Source organism: Macaca fascicularis, chromosome 1 (assembly GCF_037993035.2).
Source record: "Macaca fascicularis isolate 582-1 chromosome 1, T2T-MFA8v1.1".
Taxonomy (NCBI): domain Eukaryota; kingdom Metazoa; phylum Chordata; class Mammalia; order Primates; family Cercopithecidae; genus Macaca; species Macaca fascicularis.
Genome location: NC_088375.1, coordinates 73,478,209 through 73,501,096, shown reverse-complemented (window position 1 = coordinate 73,501,096; position 22,888 = coordinate 73,478,209). Strand labels below are relative to the sequence as shown.

Genomic DNA, 22,888 nt, shown 5'->3' with positions numbered 1-22,888 from the left:
CATCCTATAGGGTCAATGTTCTTATAAGAAGAAGAAACGTCAGCGATATCTCTCTGCATGCACACAAACATGACATGGGAACACATCCAGAAGACAGCTGTCTATAAGCCAGAAGAGAGGCCTCACCAGAAGCCAACCGTGAAGGCACTTTGATCTTAGACTTCTAACCTCAAGAATTGCAAGAAAATGAACTTCTGTGTTTAAGGTAACTCAGTCCGTGGTTCTTTGCTATATAGCAGCTCAAGTAGACAAATGCAATGGCCTCCATATATTCTTCACACATCAGTCAGAATGATTTATTTAAAACCTAAATTGTGTCACACCCTTGCTTATGGGCCTTCGATAGTTTTCCACTGAAATGGGAATCAGACTTGAACTCTTTACCTTGGCCTCCAGGATTTATACCATCTAGCTCCTGCTCATCTCTTTGACCTTCTCCTGGGCCATTCTCCTCTCCCCCACCTGGCTTGGTCACACTAGCTCCTTTCTGTCAACAAAAACACCAAGTCTGTTCCCATCTTAGAGTTTCTCTTCTGCTCTTGCTCTTGCCCAAAAATTTCTCCCCTGATACTTCACACAGCTGGTGTTTTTCTGCTCTCTTGCCTAAATGTAACTTCCTCAAGGACCTTTCTTACCTGCCCTTGTTAAATCAAGAATTTCATTCACTCTTCCCCACCACCTAAGCCCAAACACTAATTAGTGCACCACTCTACCTATTCCCTTCATAATTTACCACAATCTCCAATTCTCTCTCTCTGTCTTGATATCTCTCTCTCTCTCTGTTTATGTATTGCCCATTTGTCCTCCTTTATAATATAAAACTCAGGAAGGTAATGACTTTGCCTCCCATGCTTTCTATTGTATCCTCAGAGATTAGGAGCATGCCTAGTGTATAAGAAGTTCTCAATACATGTGTGTTTAATCAAGACTTAAATAAATATAAAGCTATGGCCCAAATGAAAATTTTTATATGAGTTTTAGTACAGTTTTGCTACTATTTCCATAGAATAGCTTATCAGAGTGAAATTGCTGGGTCACAGTGTATGCACATTTTTAATTTTGATAGATCAGAAGTACTGCTTTTTAATATTTAGTGTGACTGATTTGCCACTTTAAAATTTAATTATCACAAATTTAATTTTTTTCCTCTTCTCCTTTGAAAAATGAAGCATTTTAAAACCATTTTCCCCCCAATGTTTTTATGATAACTGAAGCATCATTGTTCATTTTGCAATAACTCTAGTTTTTGCTTTATAGTTTAAATTGATACAGCCGATTTGTCTATAAAGAAAATGTCTGTGAATTGAGTCTTCTTTTTGAGTTGACCCCTCTGTTACAAAATGAATGATGTATTCTAAAGAGAGAGAGAGAAAAAAAAAAGCCTTCTCTCTTTTCACATATCATTCTTCTTTTCTGAGTGTAGAGAGTAGTTGGAGTAAAAGCATTAAAGTGATCCCCAGTGTTAATACGTGAATCCTCCAAGCTGAACATTTTAAGTTTGAAATTTACAATTGTTATAACAATTGGCCCCTGCCTAATCCATTAGGCCACAGCATTAGCTAGTAGCTAGAACCCAGAGCTAGGAATGCTTTAACACTTATGAGTACATTTGAGTTGGCCTCATTGTTACCCAGTTGTCAATAGTATCTTTAACATTTCCAGCTGCCTCATCACTGTTTGACATGTACAAGGGGCTGGGACAAGGGTGTAGAGGGTTCCACTCAAACATGTACCCAGTATCAAGAGAAAACACACTTTAGGAACGCGTGGTTCTGATAGTGGGTCAGGACAGAAAACAGGAAAATTGGTTTTAACGCCATTCAGTTGTTATGCTCCCTGCCTCAATTGAAATCAAAAGAAAAATCCTTGTGTCTAAAGGATAATTACAGATTTTGAAATAGGGCTAACATTCCACAAAGAAAATTTTAAATCTTTTTTCTAAGAAAATACTTTCCTATTACCTTGTGCAAATGGCAATCTATACTTATTGGCTGAATAATAATTAAGTGAGTTAATTAATTAATTCCTGGCAGATTTATTATTTCATTAGTCACTGACCATGATCTTACACCATGATAGGGTGAAATTTAAAAGTTCTTCCATTATTCCTTCAAATTGCATTGTAGAGCTCTTCACACATAATTAGTTCTTCAATGTTTTGCCTAATGTTACTTATTGTTTCCTAACAAATGCAGTTCAGAAACTTTAGGGTGACATTCACAGCCCTCTTCAGTCTTATCACAATCCCCTTTACAGCCACAATCCCCACTATTCCCCTGCAACCATTACACTTCTGCTATGTTGAACTGCCACCCAAGTATCTCCAGAACTTTCTTCTGTTCCTTCTTCTAATTCTTCATCTATTTTCATCTACTCAAACTCTACATCTTTCCTGGTCTGGATCAAGTACCACATCTCAATTAAGTCTTCCCCAAGTCCTCACCCCCTTTCTTCTGCATTACAAGTATCTCCTTAGTATTTCTCTGGCACTCATTATAGCACTGCCACACTGAATTGTGTGTATGTATATACATTATTGATTTGCTCTATTAGATTATAAGTTCCTCAGAGTCAAGAGTCTGTGTTACCCATCTTATATTTTCCATTGCAATTTTATAGAGTCTTTTGCATAAAAGATGCTCAAAAAAGTTTTAAAGAAGTAAACCAGCTGCTGAGAAACAATGCTAAATGTTTGCACTGAGCATTTTGGCAGCTGCGTCATCCCACTTGGTGATGCCGCCTTACACATACACACTAAAACAATAGGCCTGAACACTAAACAATAGGCCATCATCCTAAAGGGTATTTTGTTCTACCTTTCTTGTATTGTGAGTTGATCTTTGATTCCAGAGCAACTCTGCATATATGTGAGTGCTGTCAAAATAAATGCCTTTTTTGTCTCACAACCTTAGATATATTTAGGTGAAGATGGCACTGGTAAAGGAAATGTGCAGGTAAAATTCATGAAAATGTTCTGACAATGTTTATATTTTGCAGACTTGGAAGTCTCATGCCTAGTGAACCATGGATAAGTATTCAAGTTTGATATTTGCCTAATGCTTGGTTAAAAAAAAAAAAAAAAAAGTAATTTCTGTATCAAGACTGATTTGATGGCCAGGGGCTGTGACTCATGCCTGGACTTTGGGAGGCCATGGACTTTGGGAGGCCCCAGGACTTTGGGAGGCCATGGTGGGTGGATCACTGAAATCCAAAGTTCAAGACCAGTCTGGCTAAGATGGCGAAACCCCATCTCTACTAAAACAAAAATTAGCTGGGCATGGTGGCAGGCACCTGTCATCCCAGCTACTTGGGAGACTGAAGCATGAGAATCGCTTGAACCCAGGAGGCGGAGGTTGCAGTGAGCTGAAATTGCGCTATTGTATTCCTTGCATTCCAGCCTGGGCTACAAGAGTGAAACTTCATCTCAAAAAAAAAAAAAAAAAAAAAAGAAAGAAAGAAAAGAAACTGATTTGAATTTTGCAAAATAGTATTAGATATAAATATGTTGATCAACTTTTGGGGAACTTAAAGGTTAACTTTATAAATGGAGAGGAAAAATAGTCCTGCAGAATCCACGCCTCAAATTATCTGGCTTTCAGAAATCTAGAAAAATATTGCATGTTGATTTGTCAGCATTACAACACATAAAAGTCATCCAATTGCCTGGATATACTGTATCCAAAGTCATGACTTTTAGATAACAGTTAATGGGAGCTTGAACTGCTTCTCACATTTTACTTGTAATCTAAATCAGAAACTCTAGGTCTCAGGTACAATCATTCCTTATCATTAAGACAGGTAAAATACAATTTATGATAAAGGATCTGGGCAGTTCAACTTAAGAATACAAAGGTTAATATACTTAAATCTAGATTCCTCTGAAGTTCTCTTTGTGCAAAAAGGTGAATTTTTGATGTGACTTATTTTCTGGTTCTTGGTATTCATGATAACTAAGGAGGCAAGGGAACCCCATGACTTGGTTGGGATGCAGAAGCCAAAACTAATCCATTTGAGGATAAGGAGCCCAGGATAAGGAGAATCATAAATGAAAGACAAAGGCAGAAGAAATCCCACTGGCTTAGAATGAAGTTGATGGTGACCAGGAAGATTAACCCTTTCCAAAATATAATATGCACACATAATACTCTGTTGATGAACACACAGTGCCTATACATCATTGTTTTGGTTCATTAGTGGGAGCAGGGTAAAAAGATTCCTAAGGGCTACGGTAAGGGAGCTTAGTGAAAATGCACCACAAAGACCAGAGGGAAAGCTCTGGAAATTGCTGGATCATCAGATCAATAGACTCAAAGATGACTAAGTTGGGAAGCTTTATGCTTTAAACATTTGTGCAGGGAGTATCCCCTCACAGTCTTTTATTGACAGCTACAGATCAATGGTAATTTTTGATCATTTTCAACCTACATAAACCTATTGACCCCATGGCCACCTTTGGGGCACTTCAAGTCGTCAAAAATAATCAGAGGAGATGGTGTAAAATTGTCAGATGGCTGAAGACTCCAAGTAGTTTCATATGTCCCCAGGAGCTGAGTCGAGAGGTTAAAATATAGTTCAAATTGCCAGCAGAACATCAACTGACAGAGTGTTCCAGAGAGTCTTGTCTATGTGTCTCATAAAATGAGGCACTGATTTGTATCCAAACTCTGACCTTCATGCATATAAAGTTAAAGAAGAAAAAAAGAGGCTGAATCCCATTGAAGACATTAGATTGCAAAGAATGGATTATTCCTAGTAAAATTGTTGCGTCATCTTCTTCATCTGCTGCCTAACAAAAGTAGTTGATGAGTTTGTAGAATTATGTACAATATGGATATGGACATAGAATGAACAAAGACAAAATGAAAGCAAGTGCAAGGTGGCAGGCCAGACGTCAGGGACAACAAAAAAATGTAGCTCAAATAAATCATTAGGAAGAGTGAAAGGAAGGAAGGAGCAAAATAATGGCAATGAAGGGGAAGAAGTAAGAGTATTGAATTAAGATAATCTCTATAGAGGAAAAGGAATGAAAGAAGATGGAAAGGGTGAATAAGAGGAAAGAGAAAGGAAGGAACAGAAGAAAGGTGAAGCAAAGGAGTGAAAGGGAGGAAAATCGTCTTTAGTGATGACATTTCCTAGTCAGTGAGACAGAATGCTACATCTCCAAAGGAAGGAACTGAATCCAAAACATCTGAGATCCACAGTGCTCAAGCAAATATCCTGAATTTAAGAACAATAACAACCGAGTACGTAAATGAGAGCCAACCCAATCCACAGAGTGAACTGCATCCAAATTTTGCAGCAGGATTCTAAATTGTGAACTTTGATGTTGGAAATTCATTCAGGGAGAATAATATAAATTATTTCCTAAAATGTCAAAGAATAAATTGGCAAGGATTGTCTTGCCATTTTTATGTTTTCTCATTTTTTAATATAGCTTTTACTAAACATTGACAAAAACTATGTCTATTATTTAGATCTATTTAAGTAGTCTATATTTGTTATGTGTGTGTGTATATAAGTGTGTATATATATGTGTGTACTATATATATTATATGTGTGTGTGTATATATATATATATAAAACTCTTCAGGAATAACAAATTAGCCAGATGCAATGGCTCACACCTGTAATCCCAGCATTTTTGGGCAGCCAAGGCAGAAGGATGACTTGAGCTCGAAAGTTGGAGACCAACCTGGGCAACATAGTAATACCCAATCCCTATGAAAAGAAAAAAAAAGAAAATAGGGAGGGAGGGGGAGAGAGAGAGAGAGAGAGAGAGAGAGAGAGAGAGAGAGAGAGAGAGAAAGAAGAAAGAAAGAAAAAGAAAGGAAGGAAGGAAAGGAGGAAGGAAGGAAGGAAGGAAGGAAGGAAGGAAGGAAGGAAGGAAGGAAGGAAGGAAGGAAGGAGGGAAGGAAAGGAAGGTAGGGAAGATTTATTTTAATTAGCCACATGGTGATACATGCCTGTAGTCACAGCTACTTCAGAAGCTGAGGCAGGAGAATCATTTGAACCCAGGAGTTCAAGGCTGCACCGAGCCGTGATCATGCCACTACACTCCAGCCTAGGCAAAAGAACCAAAATAATAACAATAATAATAATAAATTAAATAAATAAATAAATAATGTAAAAGGAGAACTTGTCCTCAGTATAATTTCATGATACAGAAATTCTTTTTTACATCTCAACATGTGGTTCTTTCTCTCTTTTTTTATAAGATACATATAGACCAGGTTAAGCAAAATAACTGTCGTAATGACCCTTTGTAGGAGTATACCCCTAAACTTTTTCTGTGCCAGGCATGCATGAACTGCAACTTGCAACCTACGGGCCATATTTCTATATTAGATGGTGGAGATTTTGAAGCTAGGGCATTTTGCATTACTTCTGTTTTCAAGGATCTGAGCCATAAATGTTTATTAAAAGATTATATAATGAAATCAGAAATCAGTTTTGTTATTTTTTTAATGGTTGCCTGGAGTGTGTTGGATGACTGAATGCCAGTTGTTAATCATTAAGTACTCATGTTACCAAAAGTGTTTGATAGTATTGCCATCTAGGGGCTGAATGGAATTCTCAGCTCTGAAATAAACTGTAATTGAGCAGGTGCAGCTATTGACAATATACATATGTTTTTGCTTTATAGCCCACATGCTTTTCATGTTTCTTATGACAAAAGCTTATGAAAAAATGTCCCCCAGCAGCCCACCTTTTTTATATATAATCTGTTAGAGGTGATTACTATTTGCTTTGGAGCGTATGCTTTTTTGGCATCTATTACTGAATATTCTGAACAAAGAATTATTCTTTTTTGCATTATTAATCTTGTCCATGTTTGCCTTATTTCCACAGAAAAGGAATCATTTATCAGAAAAGAATGTTTGTAATCGGGACTTGTAGCATCTTCAGATTTAATATTCATTATGGTCACTCTAGTTCTGTGCTATATTTATCTAAAAGGCCAATCCAATGTTGTGGAGAAATAACTTTTTAAATATTTATGATCCAACTTTTAATATTTTAAAAAAGAGAAATTAGTATTTCTGTAAAATTTGTTTCAGAGTCTGGTTGCTCAGCAAATGTTTAAATATTAAAAGATTTCAAGAGGTTAGCATGTAATATCATAATGGGACTTATTGAAATAGGAAAATTGACTTTACAAGTTTTTGATATGTGAGGGAAATTGTATTTTCTCTGCCTATGTTTAACACATAACAAGAAATAACACAGTTAAAATGTATAGCCAATAATGTCAGAAAACAGCACCAAAACCTATTTCTACATTGTTTTGTTTTTGTCTAACCGCTTTGTTTGGAAAACAATTCTGTTTTATTTTGTTATCTTGTTTTAGATTTTATCCAAACTGATATTTGGAGTTCCCCAAATTAAGGATGATTTTCTTACATATAATTTTTTCTGATGTTCTTGGGTACCTACTTTCAGAAATAACTTTCACTACTCCACCTTATATTCATCCTCCTCCTTGTTCAAAGACCAAATTCTCCAAGCCTAGCTAACAATTACTTTGGTAGGTTTCATAGTTTTACTTATGGTGCTTTTAACAAATGAAAATATTTTTATATCTATAATAATAATAGACTTCTCTAAGGGTGTTTGTACATGTATAGTTGAATTGGCTTGTTATTTTTTTCTTGTGTTTATTTGTTTTATTGAATTCATAAGATATACATACATGCCAAGAGAATGAGAGAGGGAGACTAGGAAGATGGAGAGTCTTGTGCACAAACAGATAGTGTTGGGGATTTGGAAATTAGGGGTGTTCAGATTAGCTCTCCAAACCCTTAATATTAACCTGGCAGGCAATTATCCCAGTCTCTGACATGCAACTTGATACCACTGATTTCCATTTTGAGGTGGATGCAGCACTGATCTGAAGCATCATGGTTTTTTTTTTGTTTTTTTTTTAATGTTTATATATCACATGCTTTGGGTTGCAAGCACTGAAAAATCAAGGATCCTATCTGATCCACTTTCTGAGTGTCTGAAATCATACAACATTGGGTAATATAGTCAAGGTGTCAACAAAAACAAGAAAAAATGCATCATTTTCTTAATGATAATTCAAAACTCTGCCATAGTGTTTGCACTGCTGTTGCCTATGTGCTTTGGCCATGAGGTTCAGAGAATGACTTTCCAGCAGTATTGTCAGTTTCAAAAAACAAAAAACAAAAACAACTTACCTTGTTAATTTTCTTACAGGGAACAAGCCATCAAGCCCACCTGTTCGGATTAGAACCATTCACAACATATCTCATTGGTGTTGTGGCTGCAAACCATGCAGGAGAAATTTTAAGCCCCTGGACTCTGATTCAAACCTTAGAATCTTCCCCAAGTGGACTGAGAAACTTTATAGTAGAACAGAAAGAGAATGGCCGGGCATTGCTACTACAGTGGTCAGAGCCTATGAGAACCAATGGTGTGATTAAGGTAATGTCTACCCTGTGTAAGAAATTATGTTTGGTGTTCTCCAGATAAATAGATGAGCCCTGACATGCCATCAGGTCACTGTGGGAAAACTCCCTTCGCAGCCTGTTTAATTCCTCTTGATAGCTCCTCCAGGCACTTAATCATAGATCAGAGAAAACTAGCTCAGATGTATGATGCTTCCTGTGAACCCAACACTGGGCTAAATGCTCTCCATGGATTATCTCATTTAATCCTCACATCAACCCTGCTAGGTGGGTACCACTAAACCTCATGAGGCATATGCAGGCTAAATAACGACCCAAGCCTACACTGTGAGAAATTGAGTTGGGATTTGAAGCCAGGAACTCACATCGGAACGGAACTCTAAATGACTATGTTCTTACGGCCTCCTGAATTATCCTATCCAGTTATTTGCTTAAGACTTGCCTAATTTATGCTTCAAACAGAGCTCACCAAGCAAGCCATAGGTGTCTGCTAACTTTCCAACTTCTGTATGTAGCCATGAGAAACAGTGTTATAAATGTCATATACATATCTCAAGCTCCGCCAGCCCGTGAGTGCAGGGGAGACTGTATTTTCATGAACAGCCTGCACTTTGATGATTTGAACCTTCAGCCACACAAAAGCCAGCCCTCATCTACCTCTCTGATGTTCCTTCCCAAGGATGGTGGCAGATATACCTGTTAGTTCATGCTACTGCCTTTACCTCCAGTCTCTCCTGGCCCTGGTCCATCTCTTAGGCCCTCATAAACTACCTTCTGCAGGCTGGGACTGCAGAGCCCCCCAGCCTGCAGTTGCTATAGATACACCACCCTTTTGTTTGCCACTCCTTCTCCAAGTGGCAAAGACTCCCACATTAATTCCACATCACAGGGTTGAGACTAAGCTGTTACTTTTAATAAAGCCTCCCTGAAAACCATAAGAGAGGGATGACAGCAGGAAATTACGTGCAGCAATAACTAAGAACTGTAACTAGAGCTCACAGGCCCAGGTCCATCCTGTGGGCCTCTCTGTGGGCTGCCTCTCTGCCTAGCTTCAAGGCCTGCTGCAAGTAGCAGTAGCAAGCTGCTTCCCACCAGCCTGCCTACATGTGGACAGAAGCCAGACTTCTCCCCCCTGGGGCAAGAGGCTTGAGCCTTAGGATTCATGACCTTAAAATCCAAATCACGGCCCCAAGGCACCCATCAGAAAAGAAAGCTCCTTCCCTCAAAGCACTTCTCCTTGTGGGTATTTGGAGCCACGACAGCATCTGCCTCTTCCTGGCGTGATTGACAATAAGAATATTGACTCCTTGGATCTTTATTTACTTTTCACCAAATATTAAGCAAATATTTGGTGAAATACTTCTACCAAGTGCCATATACTTATTCAAGAGTGAACGAGACAGTCAAGTTCCCTGATGTTACAGACCATGTGTGAGTGCACGTGCATGTGTGTATGTTTGTGTGTGAATAAATGTGGCAGAGTATATGAATGGTGGGGGTACAGAAAAGCAAACAATAAGCTAGTAAATAAATAAGCAAGGGAATTACAGAGAGCAATGAATGCTATAAAGAAAATTAAATAGAATAATGTAATTAGGCTTGCTCAGGCTATTTTAGAATGGAATATCATTTGAATCAAGTTGACATTTGAGCTGAGTCCTGAATGACAAGACAGAGTTAGTCATGTGAAGATATGGGGGCAAAATGTTCCAGACTAAATGAACAGCAAATGCAAGGCCTGAAGCCAGGAATGAACTTGGTGTATTCAAGGAAAGAGAAGAAAGCTAGTGTTTATGAAGTATTTGGGGGAAAGAAAGATGGCACTAGAAGAGGTTGGAGGGACTGGTAGGAGATAGATTGTACCCAACCTTGTAGACTGTGGTAAAGAGTTTAGAATTTGTTCCAAGTGCAATGAAAAATTCCTGAATGCTTTAAGCAAAGGAATAACATGATCAAATATGTTTTTAAAAATCACTCTGGCTACCCTGTGGAAAATGGACTATACAAGGACCAATGGAGTTTGAGAACTGTTGAAGATTTCAAGGTAGAATTGAAGGTGGCTCAAATTAGAGTAGCAGTTGTGAAGTCATGCACTATAGGTGAATTGAAGATAAATACAGAAGATAGAGATGACAAAACGTGTTAATGAGCTGAATGAGAGACGTGAAGGAAAGAGAGTGCTTTAGGATGACTTTTGGGTTTAGGCTTTGGGCTATTGATGAGGAAGCGGAGACAGGAAGACAAACAAGTTTGAAGGGGCAAGCAGATAGTGTGAAGTACAAGTCTAAAACTCCTGAGAGAGTTATTTGCTGGGATAAATATTCAGAATCCGTTAGCAAGTGGATGTCCTTTAAACCCATGGTGCCAGAGGAGGTCAGCTATGGAGAGAATGTAACTCAACCTGTTGTGAGTCTGGGATCAAGGCCTGAGGCATAAATATGGAGGTCAAGAGGAGGAAAGAGAGCCAGCAAAGACTGATAAGAGGGAATTAGGCTAGAAGGAAAAGTACATGAGTGGAGTGTCCAAAAAGAGAAGAGAAAATATGCCAAAATGCTGCTGAGAGCACAAGCAAAGTGAGGGCAGAGAAGCCACCCTAAGTATAGGAATGAGGAGGTCACTGTGATCTTGACAAGGATAGTAAGCAGTAGAATGGGAAACCTGATTGGCATGGCTGGTTGAGGAGAGAATGGTAAGGGAGGAAATTAGGACAACTCATTAAAGCCATTTAGATGAAAAGAAAAGCAGAGAAATGGAGCAATAGATGGAGACTGTGGGATGGGGAAGTTTTATGTAAAATCATTGAAAAATACTAGAGTACATTTAAACAGAATGGAAATAACCAGTAGAGGGAGATAAACTGGTGACGTAGGAGATAATGAGAATAACGGCAGTAGTGAAGTCATGGGGAGGGAGGAAGGGATGGGATACAGTGCTCAGGTGGCCTTTAATAAGGACAGAGATATTTCATTCACAGCAAAAGAAGGAAAGGCAAATCACGTAAGTCTAGATTCACATGGATGCAATGGTCAGAATATATAACATGGAAGCATTCTTCTCTAACTGCTTCTATTTTCAGTGAACTATGTGGTTATGTCAACAATCAATCAACAGTGAGGGAAGGAGGAGGGTGTTGGCAGTTAGGGGAAAGGAGGAAATATGAAATAATCACCTGGGAAAATGACAGAGCAAAAGCATGAGGGAATAAAATAGGATTACAAATTGGTAATCACCTATTTAAAATGTATGGTTAAAAGTTTAACGTGAGACCGGTAAAAATGTTTGGGTGTTTTTCTACAAACCCATTTCAGAACTTGAGCATAGAGGGAAAGCTAAATTTTACACTAGGTAGAGGCTTACCAGGTGAATATCAGGGGCAGCAAGGGGTGCTAGGGAGTCACAGAGGCTGCAAGCTAGTTATGGAACCTACGCTCCCTTCAGAAGCTATGGCCGTCCCCTTCCCTCATGGGGGTCGTCTTGCCCTGGGTCCCCAACCAGAAAATCACACCAACATACAACATTCCAACATAAAGAGATTTCCAAACATCTAGGCTATGTAATCTTAGAGAAAAAATGGAGTATATTAACAATTTAGTCTAAATCAAGCTTGCCCAAGAACCACTCCTGGGAATGTTTCAAGGGTGTGCCTTCCAAGGGCTGTAGAATGTGTTCTGTCCCCTCTTGAGAGTCACCATGATAGGGAGTCATCACTAGGAAGGTGTCATCTCTCTCAGGCTTGTTGGAGCAGGAAAAGGTTGGAAAATCACTGTTCAAAAACACCTGCATTCAGATTAACTTACCTCCCATCTTTCAAAAAAAAGATGAATAATACAGGGATGAAAACTTGCTCTACATTTGTACAGCATAATAAGCACTCAGATGTTTTTTCCAGAACAAAAGAATACTTTGCCCCCAAAGAAGCAATCAATTCTGCCATGGCCTGCAAGAGAAAACAGGGTGTTTTTTTCCATCTCCTAGTCATAAAGATCTGTATATATGTATATATGTACAGACACATATATGTATGGATATTTGTACTTATGTATAATATATAGGTGTCTGTGTGCCTAAACACACACACACAAACACACACACACACTCTTTCTCTCTCTCTTTCAGCCCTCGCACTCTGTAACAACAAATGATTAAGCACTGTAATTCTATTTCCCAGCAAATGCCGTGGAAGGTAGACCCTACTTACTCTAGTCAGTGTGAGATCAGAAGCAGTTCATATCTATAAAACAGGAGATTTGAACACTATTCTCTACTTTAAAAAAAAAATGCAAGTAGGAGAAACCTCGTATCATTTAAGTCAAAGAATCGGGTTCAATAGCCCTTAGTTTTGAAATAAATGCTTACATATTGCCCAAACTGAGGAAAAAAAGGCAAAGAAAAACATTGTCTCTCTGTGGGCCTTATATTAACTGAAAAAAAAATCACACTTTCCCAACTAATATCAGAACTCTTCTTCTAAATTAGGGCCATCAAAATAACGAATAAGGGGGTAAAGGTTAAAAAGGGACTAAACAACTACACAAAGAAATTGTATGCTGCAGGTTATCCCTTTTGCTTCTGTCCTTCTGTAGACATACAACATCTTCAGTGACGGGCTCCTGGAGTACTCTGGTTTGAATCGTCAGTTTCTCTTCCGCCGCCTGGATCCTTTCACTCTCTACACACTGACCCTGGAGGCCTGCACCAGAGCAGGCTGTGCACACTCGGCGCCCCAGCCTCTGTGGACAGATGAAGCCCCTCCAGACTCTCAGCTGGCTCCTACTGTCCACTCTGTGAAGTCCACCAGCGTTGAGCTGAACTGGTCTGAGCCTGTTAACCCAAATGGAAAAATAACTCGCTATGAAGTGATTCGCAGATGCTTCGAGGGAAAAGCTTGGGGAAATCAGACAATCCAGGCGGATGAGAAAATTGTTTTCACAGAATATAACACTGAAAGGAATACATTTATGTATAATGACACTGGTTTGCAACCATGGACGCAGTGTGAATATAAAATCTACACTTGGAATTCAGCCGGGCATACCTGTAGCCCTTGGAATGTGGTAAGGACGTTGCAAGCACCTCCAGAAGGTCTCTCTCCACCTGTGATATCCTATGTTTCTATGAATCCCCAAAAACTGCTGATTTCCTGGATCCCACCAGAACAGTCTAATGGTATTATCCAGTCCTATAGGCTTCAAAGGAATGAAACGCTCTATCCTTTTAGCTTTGATGCTGTGACTTTCAATTACACTGATGAAGAGCTTCTTCCTTTTTCCACCTATAGCTATGCACTCCAAGCCTGCACGAGTGGAGGCTGCTCCACCAGCAAACCCACCAGCATCACAACTCTGGAGGCTGCTCCATCAGGAGTCAGCCCTCCAGATCTTTGGACCATCAGCGCCACACAAATAAATGTATGTTGGTCACCGCCCACAGTGAAAAATGGAAAGATCACTAAATATTTAGTTAGATATGATAATGAGGAGTCCCTTGCTGGCCAGGGCCTGTGCCTACTGGTTTCCCACCTGCAGCCTTACACTCAGTATAACTTCTCCCTTGTAGCCTGCACGAATGGAGGTTGCACAGCTAGTGTGTCAAAATCTGCCTGGACAATGGAGGCCCTGCCAGAGAACATGGACTCTCCAACATTGCAAGTCACAGGCTCAGAATCGATAGAAATCACCTGGAAACCTCCAAGAAACCCAAATGGCCAGATCAGAAGTTATGAACTTAGGAGGGATGGAACCATTGTGTATACAGGCTTGGAAACACGCTATCACGATTTTACTCTCACCCCAGGTGTGGAGTATGGCTACACAGTAACTGCCAACAACAGCCAAGGGGGCATTTTGAGTCCTCTTGCCAAAGATCGAACCAACCCCTCAGCACCCTCAGGGATGGAACCTCCAAGATTGCAAGCCAGGGGTCCTCAGGAGATCTTAGTGAATTGGGACCCTCCAGTGAGAACAAATGGCGATATCATCAACTATACCCTCTTCATCCGTGAACTGTTTCAAAGAGAAACTAAAATCATACACATAAACACAACTCATAATTCTTTTGGTACACAGTCATATATAGTAAAGCAGCTGAAGCCATTTCACAGGTAGGTAGTCATGTCTCGGTTTTCTGAGTGTGCCACTGACCTTTCTATTTCTGAGCCCTTGGTCAGTTCTAATGAAGACTCTGAAAATGGGAAGCATGGTGTCCCCAACCTCCATCCACCTAAACATGCACAGTAGACAAAGCACATCCTCATCCAAGCAAAACCTGCTTGCATAACCTCCAGAGAGCAGAATTCTTGCAGGTGATATTTTGAGAGCCAGTGTTTCAGAAAGGTTTGCAATGCATCCTGGTATCTGAAATAAGTAGGAGAGAGATGAGGCTAGTCCCCCGGGAAATATGCAGGCCCCTGGACAGTTCTGACAGCCCCGATAGGGTCATCTGACTGGACTGTGAAGAAAATGATGTATTATTTTAAGGTTAAAAGATGCCAATCAATGAGCACAATTACCAGCCAGAGTTAGACTAAAACAAAATTTGTTTTGTGAAGAGTCTTCTTATCAAATCCAGCGCTTCTTTCAGGAATAATAAGGCTTCTCTGATTCTACTTTCTTATGGTTTCTCAGGACAGTGCCACTTTGCTAGCTCATATTTTCCTAGCGGTCCTATCTGGACTCTGTGACATGCATGGAAGTGCGTTGTTCTGCACACAAAAGAATCTTGCCCATTGCTTAAATAATTGTTTGGCAGTTTTCCCCATCACATTTTAAGTAACTTACATCCCCAGATAGAAGGGTAATAAAAGATATTTTATGCTTAAAATTTAGTAAAATGAACAGAATCACTTAAAAAATTAAAGGCTGAAAGAGTGTTGATTTCCAACTACCATAGGTAAAATTCAGCTATTATTGTAATCTAGTGATGTGTAGATTAGATCCTCCTATAATTACCTCTGATATATAGTGCTGTTTAAATGAAACATTCATGGTCTTATGCATCTACTCATGACAATTATTTAGGGTCTATTAAACATTAAAGAGTAATTAAAACTTCCTCAGGTATTCTCCACAGCTAATCCACATGCTATGTGAGTTGGCTTTTATATTACCTTACACTGATTCAGGGCATAAAAAAGGCCCACTATAGTTGCAGAGCTGGACATTCTAGACTGGCTTCCTCTTTACTTGACTGTACCTCCAACTTTCAAAAATCATATCAACTTGCTCCCTTTTGAAACTCTTATTCGAAAAGTCTTCTAGAGGTGAAGCAGTTTGTCCAGGCATGAAAGCAATGCCTTTTCCAGGCTGGAAAAAAAAAAGTTTAACTTATCTGATAAATTGCAAGGCTATTTAAGAATGTGAGAGAAATCTCTTCATTATCCACTCTAACTGAATCTATAAGTGACATTGACATAAAACAGAGTATCACTTCTATATGAAGTTGGAGTTCATGTGTGGTTTTTGTTTTTGTTTTTAGTGGATTAATGTTCACTGAATATTGCAAATGTGTGTGTCCTCCTTTCAGCACCCCCAGCTAGTCAGTAAGAAGAAATAGCCTGGGAATGTCCTAATTAGCAGAAGGAATCCGGCCCAAAATTTAAAAACTACCACAGATAACCCAGAAAATGAATAATCTTCATGTGGGAAATCAAAATTGACCTCACAGAATTGCTTAGAAGTCAGATCTACCATACACAGCTATGGATTTGATCACCAATAAACTGGTAGCCCTGCCATGGTGGAGATGGACATGAGAGAAGAACCAGGGGAGGAGGAGAAGAAAGTGGGAATAAAATAAGTCACAAAGGGAAAAAGGTGTAATTAAGAAAGCAAAAACCCGAAAGAGAAAGAGCAAGTAAAAGAACAGAAAGCAGTGATTCAAAGAGCAAAGAGGGGAGGTAGAAAATAAAAGAGGAAAAGGCTAGAACTAAAAGGAATAAAGGTAGAAAGAAGATAGCTGGGTACCTGAGGGAAAATTGAAGGTGTCATAAAATCAATGGTGGTTGGGAATAGAGTAAAAAGTGCCCATTTGCAGCCATAGGCACTAAATACTTACAAAAATTCATTTTGTTGGAAAGGAGAAGTCCTTGCTATGTAAATAGACCTTTTCAAGTAGTAGAGACCAGCTATGAGGCAAAACATAATTGATTAGTTGAGTTTAACTGGATGGTGATAAGGTGTCTTCATGATTGATAATCTGGTGTGTAGTTGGGTTAACTTTGGCCCCACAAGGTCTTTGTGTCATGTAAGGGAGCCTGTTTTAAGATGTTAGGTATCAGGTGAGGGGATTTATTACCACTGAGACCTTAATTCCATGATGTTCCTTCATGACCTGGAAACATTCCTGGGGGATCATTTAGCTCTAGCTGCAAAGGCAGGAGGAGTCCAGGACTGCCGAGAACTGCTTCATACTTTCCAAGGTCTGCATTCTTCATTGCTATGTTAAGTAATTCTGAAGAGTACCAGAATTTTCATGCTGGAAAGAATCATGAGAGTTATTTATTCCATACATCCTTGTTTAGGGGAAGAATTGTACTCACCCCTTTCAAACAGATAAGAAACTTTAGTTTAGAAAGCCAGGGGGATTTTAATAGTTCAAAAATTTCCATGGACATATAAATATTTTTTGAGACGGAGTCTTGCTCTGTCGCCCGGGCTGGAGTGCAATGGCACAATTTCGGCTCCCTGCAAGCTCCGCCTCCCGGGTTCACGCCATTCTCAACTTTGTTATTCTTAAGAGTTAGCTATGAATAAGAATACATGTAAGCTTGTCTTTTTTTTAAGACCTGGTGTTTTAAAGATTCTTCACATGAAAATCTATTTTGCTGAAAATCACTAATTTCTGCCTTATGTCCTGAAGGTATGAAATACGAATTCAAGCATGCACCACCCTGGGATGTGCATCAAGTGACTGGACATTCATACAGACGCCTGAGATTGCACCTCTGATGCAACCCCCACCACATCTGGAGGTACGAATGGCTCCAGGAGGATTCCAGCCCACTGTTTCCCTTTTGTGGACAGGACCGCTTCAGCCAAATGGAAAAGTTTTGTGTTATGAATTATACAGAAGACAAATAGCAACTCAGCCTGGAAAATCCAGTCCAGTCCTAATCTATAATGGAAGCTCAACCTCTTTTATAGATTCCGAACTACTGCCTTTCACAGAGTATGAGTATCAGGTAAGAAATGTGTATTACAACAATTTGAGTTGATTGTGTGCACTCATCAGCACCTGCCTGTAAAAATGGTGTGCAATTTGAAAAGGCACTTAAAGAAATGTGGGACTTAAGGAGAATAATATTTCCTTAAAAATTTTTAATTGGTAAATGAGGAAAAACCATGTTCATTGCCTTTTTCATTTTCTTGGTTTTTGAGCCATGTTATATATGTTGTTTTTCCTATGTGGATTCCAGGTGAGTTTCCTTTTCTTATTAATAAAGTGGTTTCTGCCATTAAGATTCCCTCTGTCAGTGTTATCTTGGTGGGAGATACTCCTTGTTAAAAGATCACTTTGAAAATAATTCATCACTTGTACCAAAATAAAATCAAATAGCAAACGTCTCTAGCCTTGGTGCTCAAGAAAGATACAGAATGTTGAAAAAAGTCTAGAGGAGTGCAACTAACCTGCCCATGATGATTAGTTAAGTTTTCTCTAAGGATGGCCTAAAAAAATAAGACTGTGCATTCTTAAAAAGCCAAGAATTAAGAATACTATTCAGAAAATATCGTGAATTCCATGGAGGACTTCTGTTAGGTTTGTTTCGTTTTGCCATCAGAGTCCATTTGCATTCTTCTTGTAATAACAACCTCATTGCCTGTGGGAGAATGCTTCCCCCACCTTTTGCTCAGGCTTGGTGGGAGTGTCAATCAATGTGTCAGGCTGTCTCCTAGCCAAGTGGTGGGCACATGAGCCCCTCAGCCCCTCAGATTTGCCTGGGGCTTGATCTTCAGCAGAGTGACTCAGAATTTTAAAAGGTGGAGATGAGAAGTCCTGTTAAAATATCCCTAACCTCAATCTAAAAGGTTTTCTTTTCCCTGCTATTTCCAAGCACGGTTCTGCAACCATTCTTTTAATTCCACATACTCAAGTAAATTCTCTGCTTAAGTCAGAATCAGTGCCTCTTGCTTGCAGTCAAGGAAAGCTTACTGATTGATGTAAGCACTTAAGTGCCAGGCACAATGCCAACAGAAGTTTTCTAAAAGAGAAAACTGAGCCTTAAAAAGCTTATTATAACATGAAATAATAAAACTAATAAGTCACCAAAAAAATAGTGACCAAATCAATGAGTACAGTGAATATGGGGAACATTTTAAGCATTTAAAGAATATTTTAGGATAATAATATATGGGACAAATTACCGAATTAATAAGTTTTGAAAATACAAATAAATTCTTGAATGATTTGGAAAAATACACAGATACAAATCCATAATCCCTTCTTTGCAATTCCAAATCTAAAAATCTCTTAAAAGTATTTTCTTGCTTTGCCACAAGTCATTTGGCAACAAAACCAATCTAAACAGACTTGAGACTATTTACAGTATTTATTTATCCCATTTAATATGAATACTTATATGTTTCGCTACAAAAATACTGCTTTATTATAAGATGGCTAACAAGATCGTGCGGTGGATATTACAAAATATACAGTATATACATTTTATCCTATTTCAAAATGTAAAAACAAAATTAGTTTAAAACACATCAGGCTCCCAAGGGTTTAGGATAAGAACTGGTTTGCATCATAAAGGAACCAAATACTGATGCCACCATCGGAAACGTAACACTGTTAGAAACAGCCAGAACCTATGTGCCTGCCCTTTTGTTCTTTTCTCATTACCTTTATTCAAAAGTGTCACGTTATCAAAGTTATCAATTATCTAGTCTCCCTTACAAATAAAAACGGTACCCTTCATGAGAGAGCTGGATGAAATCAGCATGAAATCTTCAGCCGCTAATTAGACGCAACTTAATGACCCACGTATAAGAGACACAAACTTTCTCTGGTATTGTGTTGTGTCGTTGGGTTAAATTCTGGTCACATGATCTGTAGAAGTCTCATTCCAGTTTTTTGTTCGTTTGTTTGTTTTAGACGGAGTCTCGCTCTGTCACCCAGGCTGGAGTACAGTGGCGAGATCTCAACTCACTGCAACCTCTGCCTGCCAGGTTCAAACGATTCTCCTGCCTCAGCCTCCAGTGTAGCTGAGATTACAGCATGCAGCACCACACCAGGCTAATTTATTTTGTATTTTTAGTAGAGACAGGGTTTTGCCATGTTGGCCAGGCTGGTCTTGAACCCCTGACCTCAAGTGATCAGCCTGCCTTGACCTTCCAAAGTGCTGGGATTACAGGCATGAGCCACCGCACCAGGCCCCATCCCAGTTTTCTATGAAATGGAAAGCTCCAAGAATGTGTCTTGTCTCTAGTCAGATTTTTCATCAGGTACTAAGGATGACCAAGAACCAAGGGACCCACATTTCAGAGGAGAGGCAAGTTAAGAACCTTAGGCTGTGTGGTTTCTTTTGTAACTGTTACTATCAGCTCTGTGTTGCACTTCTCCTCCATACTCATCTCACTCAAATGAAAGTATTTAATTTGGTTTTTGATCTCCAACTTGTATTTATTAGCTAATCTCATGTAGTTACAACATAAGGATAGAAAACAAAGAAAATCAAAATCTAGCTTAGCACAAAGGCTCAGTTCTTATGGAAATAATATTTTGAAAAGCATAGATTAAATGCTGAAATAAATGATCAGAAAATATTGGTTTCATTTAGCCTATGTAAACACTGAGTCTATGTGGACCCTGAGTAATCCTACATAAGTCATTTAGGAAGTTATATACTAAAACAATTTAGTTTTCTTTAACAAAAGAGCATTTTGTATTTGTGATGAATTCGCATTGCTCTCAAATCCACTTGAGGGTTACTTCATCTGCAAGTTGCCTTTGAAAATACCTTCGTTGTCCTACACACATCTGCTCACCCAGCAACTGACAGTGATTTGACCCTTCTGCAGAGGAGTGTGTTTTTGAGGTAATTGTAGATTGCAGGGAATAGAAACAAAGAACTGAGAAACTTTCTAGCAGTGTGGAAGGATTAATCAGAAGATCGTGAGGATGTATAGTTGGGGAGGTTGCCATCCACATGGTGTGCCCTGCAAGGGTCAGATGGGGTTCCCCACCACCTTCCTATACTACGTTACATCATTGTACTCATTTCTGTTTTTGAGTTAAATCATTGAAGGCAGTTGTTAAAATTTAGTTATGTGAAAAGAACCCGACGGTTTTCACTAGTCTAAATCAACTCATTCCATCAGTTGGCCAGTGATAAAAGAGGGTATCACATGGATAAGTTTTTTTTTTTTTCCGTCGTCTTCTTCATTTTGAGACACAGTCTCGCTCTGTCGCCCAGGCTGGAGTGCAATGGCGCAATCTTGGCTCACTACAACCTCCATCTCCCGGGTTCAAGCAATTCTCTGCCTCAGCCTCCTGAGTAGCTGGGATTGCAGGCGCCTGCCAACACAACTGGCTAATTTTTTTTGTAGTTTTAGTAGAGACGGGGTTTCACCATCTTGGCCAGGCTTGTCTTGAACTCCTAACTTCGTGATCCACCCACCTCGGCCCCCCAAAGTGATGGATGAGTTTTAATGGGCAGGAGGGTCAGGAAATATCTGGAGAAATGGATACTTACAGAGAGTGGGAGAGTTACTCACTGCAGAAAACCAAAGAGGGAAATTAAATGAGCAGCAAATGTCACTCACCTCACCACAGTTCTTGTAACCAGCTTGGTAACTAGCTCCTTTGAAGTTGAGCAAAATCCATGTGATATCACAAGGACCTTGTAAGTGTTCACTAATACTTCAATATGGAATGCCCTAAAGGTAGCATCCCCACTGTTTACAGTACAAGTGGAGGACCTAAGAGTTTGTTCAAAGGGCAGATTCCTGAGTGGAATGGGAAGGGACCCCAGCAACCTGTACTTTTTTTTTTTTTTTTTTTTTTTGAGACAGCATCCCGCTCTGTGGCCACACTGGAGTGCAGTGGTGTGATCTCGGCTCACTGCAACCTCCGACTCCCTCGTTCATGCAATTCTCCTGTCTCACCCTCCCAAGTAGCTGGGATTACAGGCACGTGCCACCATGCCCAGCTAGTTTTTTGTATGTTTAGTAGAGACGGGGTTTCACCATGTTAGCCAAGATGGTCTCGATCTCCTGACCTCATGATCTGCCCACCTCAGCCTCCCAAAGTGCTGGGATTACAGGCATGAGCCACCGCTCCCGGCCTAGTAACCTGTATTTTTAATAAGCAGGCTGGATGGTCCACCACCCACTTTTTTTGGAAATACTGCCTCAGAGGGTGCGACATTGCTGCTATGCTACTTAAGCCTGATTTTCCAGTGGTGATTTTCTGAATCAGCGGTTCTCAGCTTTGATAGCATGTTAGAATCACCTGGGGAAATTTCACAACATTGTGCTTGCTGATACCCAGGCCCCACTCCCCTGTAGTTCTGATTTTGGGATGGATTCGGGCATCTGTGTGATTCAAAAGGTTCCCAGGTGATTCTCATGTGCAGCCAGGGTTGAGAATCACTAGCCTAAACTGTCATAAACAGATAGCCCAAATAAGTGAAGCCATCTCTCCACAAATGCCTAATTTACATGATGATCATTGATGACAGCCTATTGGCGTTGGTCTATCCTGGCTTTCCTAAAGAAAGGTCCTATTGTTTTTACGTGAAACTAGAGAGGAGAACAGAATATGTTATCTATGAAGTCCATGTCTCAGCTACTCAAATAATTTAATTTTCTTCATGGATTGTATTTGGCTTTTGTTATTGTTACTTGGGAGGTCTGGTCTTTGGTGGTAAGAGTAAAGTTCACCATCATTTAAAACAGGGGATTTTTCTAGTTTGAGTCATTTCAGCATAGTTTCCAGAATTCTGGGATTCTAAAGGATAACACTCTGGAGGATTAGCTTTAATAAAGCCAGTGAAATCTAAAATATGAATCAAAAAATTAGCAAGATTTTTTTTTCTTGTTTTCCACAAGAATGGCTTGGTGGCTTTACAGAGTGCAGGGCAGGGTTCCATTAGAAAGCAAACGTTCTCTGGGAATTTTGAATGCAACTTAGTTTATCAAAATCTAATTCTCAAACAACTCTGTAAATGTATGTTCCATGCATAAATGAGATGCATCTGTACTAAATAAAATTCTTCCATTGCACAGACCTCTTCCTTAAACAGAGATCACAGGCTTGCTCGTGCTACAGAACATTTACAAATCCAAGAAGACTTTTTTAAAGACAATAGTCATTTCTATCTTCAACCCTTTCAAAATTGGGCTATTCTAATACATGCAATGTGAACCTCCACATTCTATGTGGAGCAGTTCTTAATGGTTTAGCAGCACATTAAGACAATATTTTTCCCACAGGCTTCAAGAGGGACCTGGGTGTGACTC

General features: G+C 39.4%; 1 protein-coding gene across 1 annotated transcript in view; it reads left to right on the top strand.

Moving 5' to 3' along the window:
* The window catches only part of USH2A (usherin), an 800,507-nt gene that overhangs the window by 735,390 nt on the left and 42,229 nt on the right, over positions 1–22,888 (top strand). Inside the window, exons 62-64 of the mRNA XM_005540847.5 lie at positions 8,218–8,445; positions 13,013–14,529; positions 17,286–17,607. Coding sequence (XP_005540904.3) covers positions 8,218–8,445; positions 13,013–14,529; positions 17,286–17,607 — 2,067 coding nt within the window. The remainder of the gene's footprint in view (positions 1–8,217; positions 8,446–13,012; positions 14,530–17,285; positions 17,608–22,888) is intronic.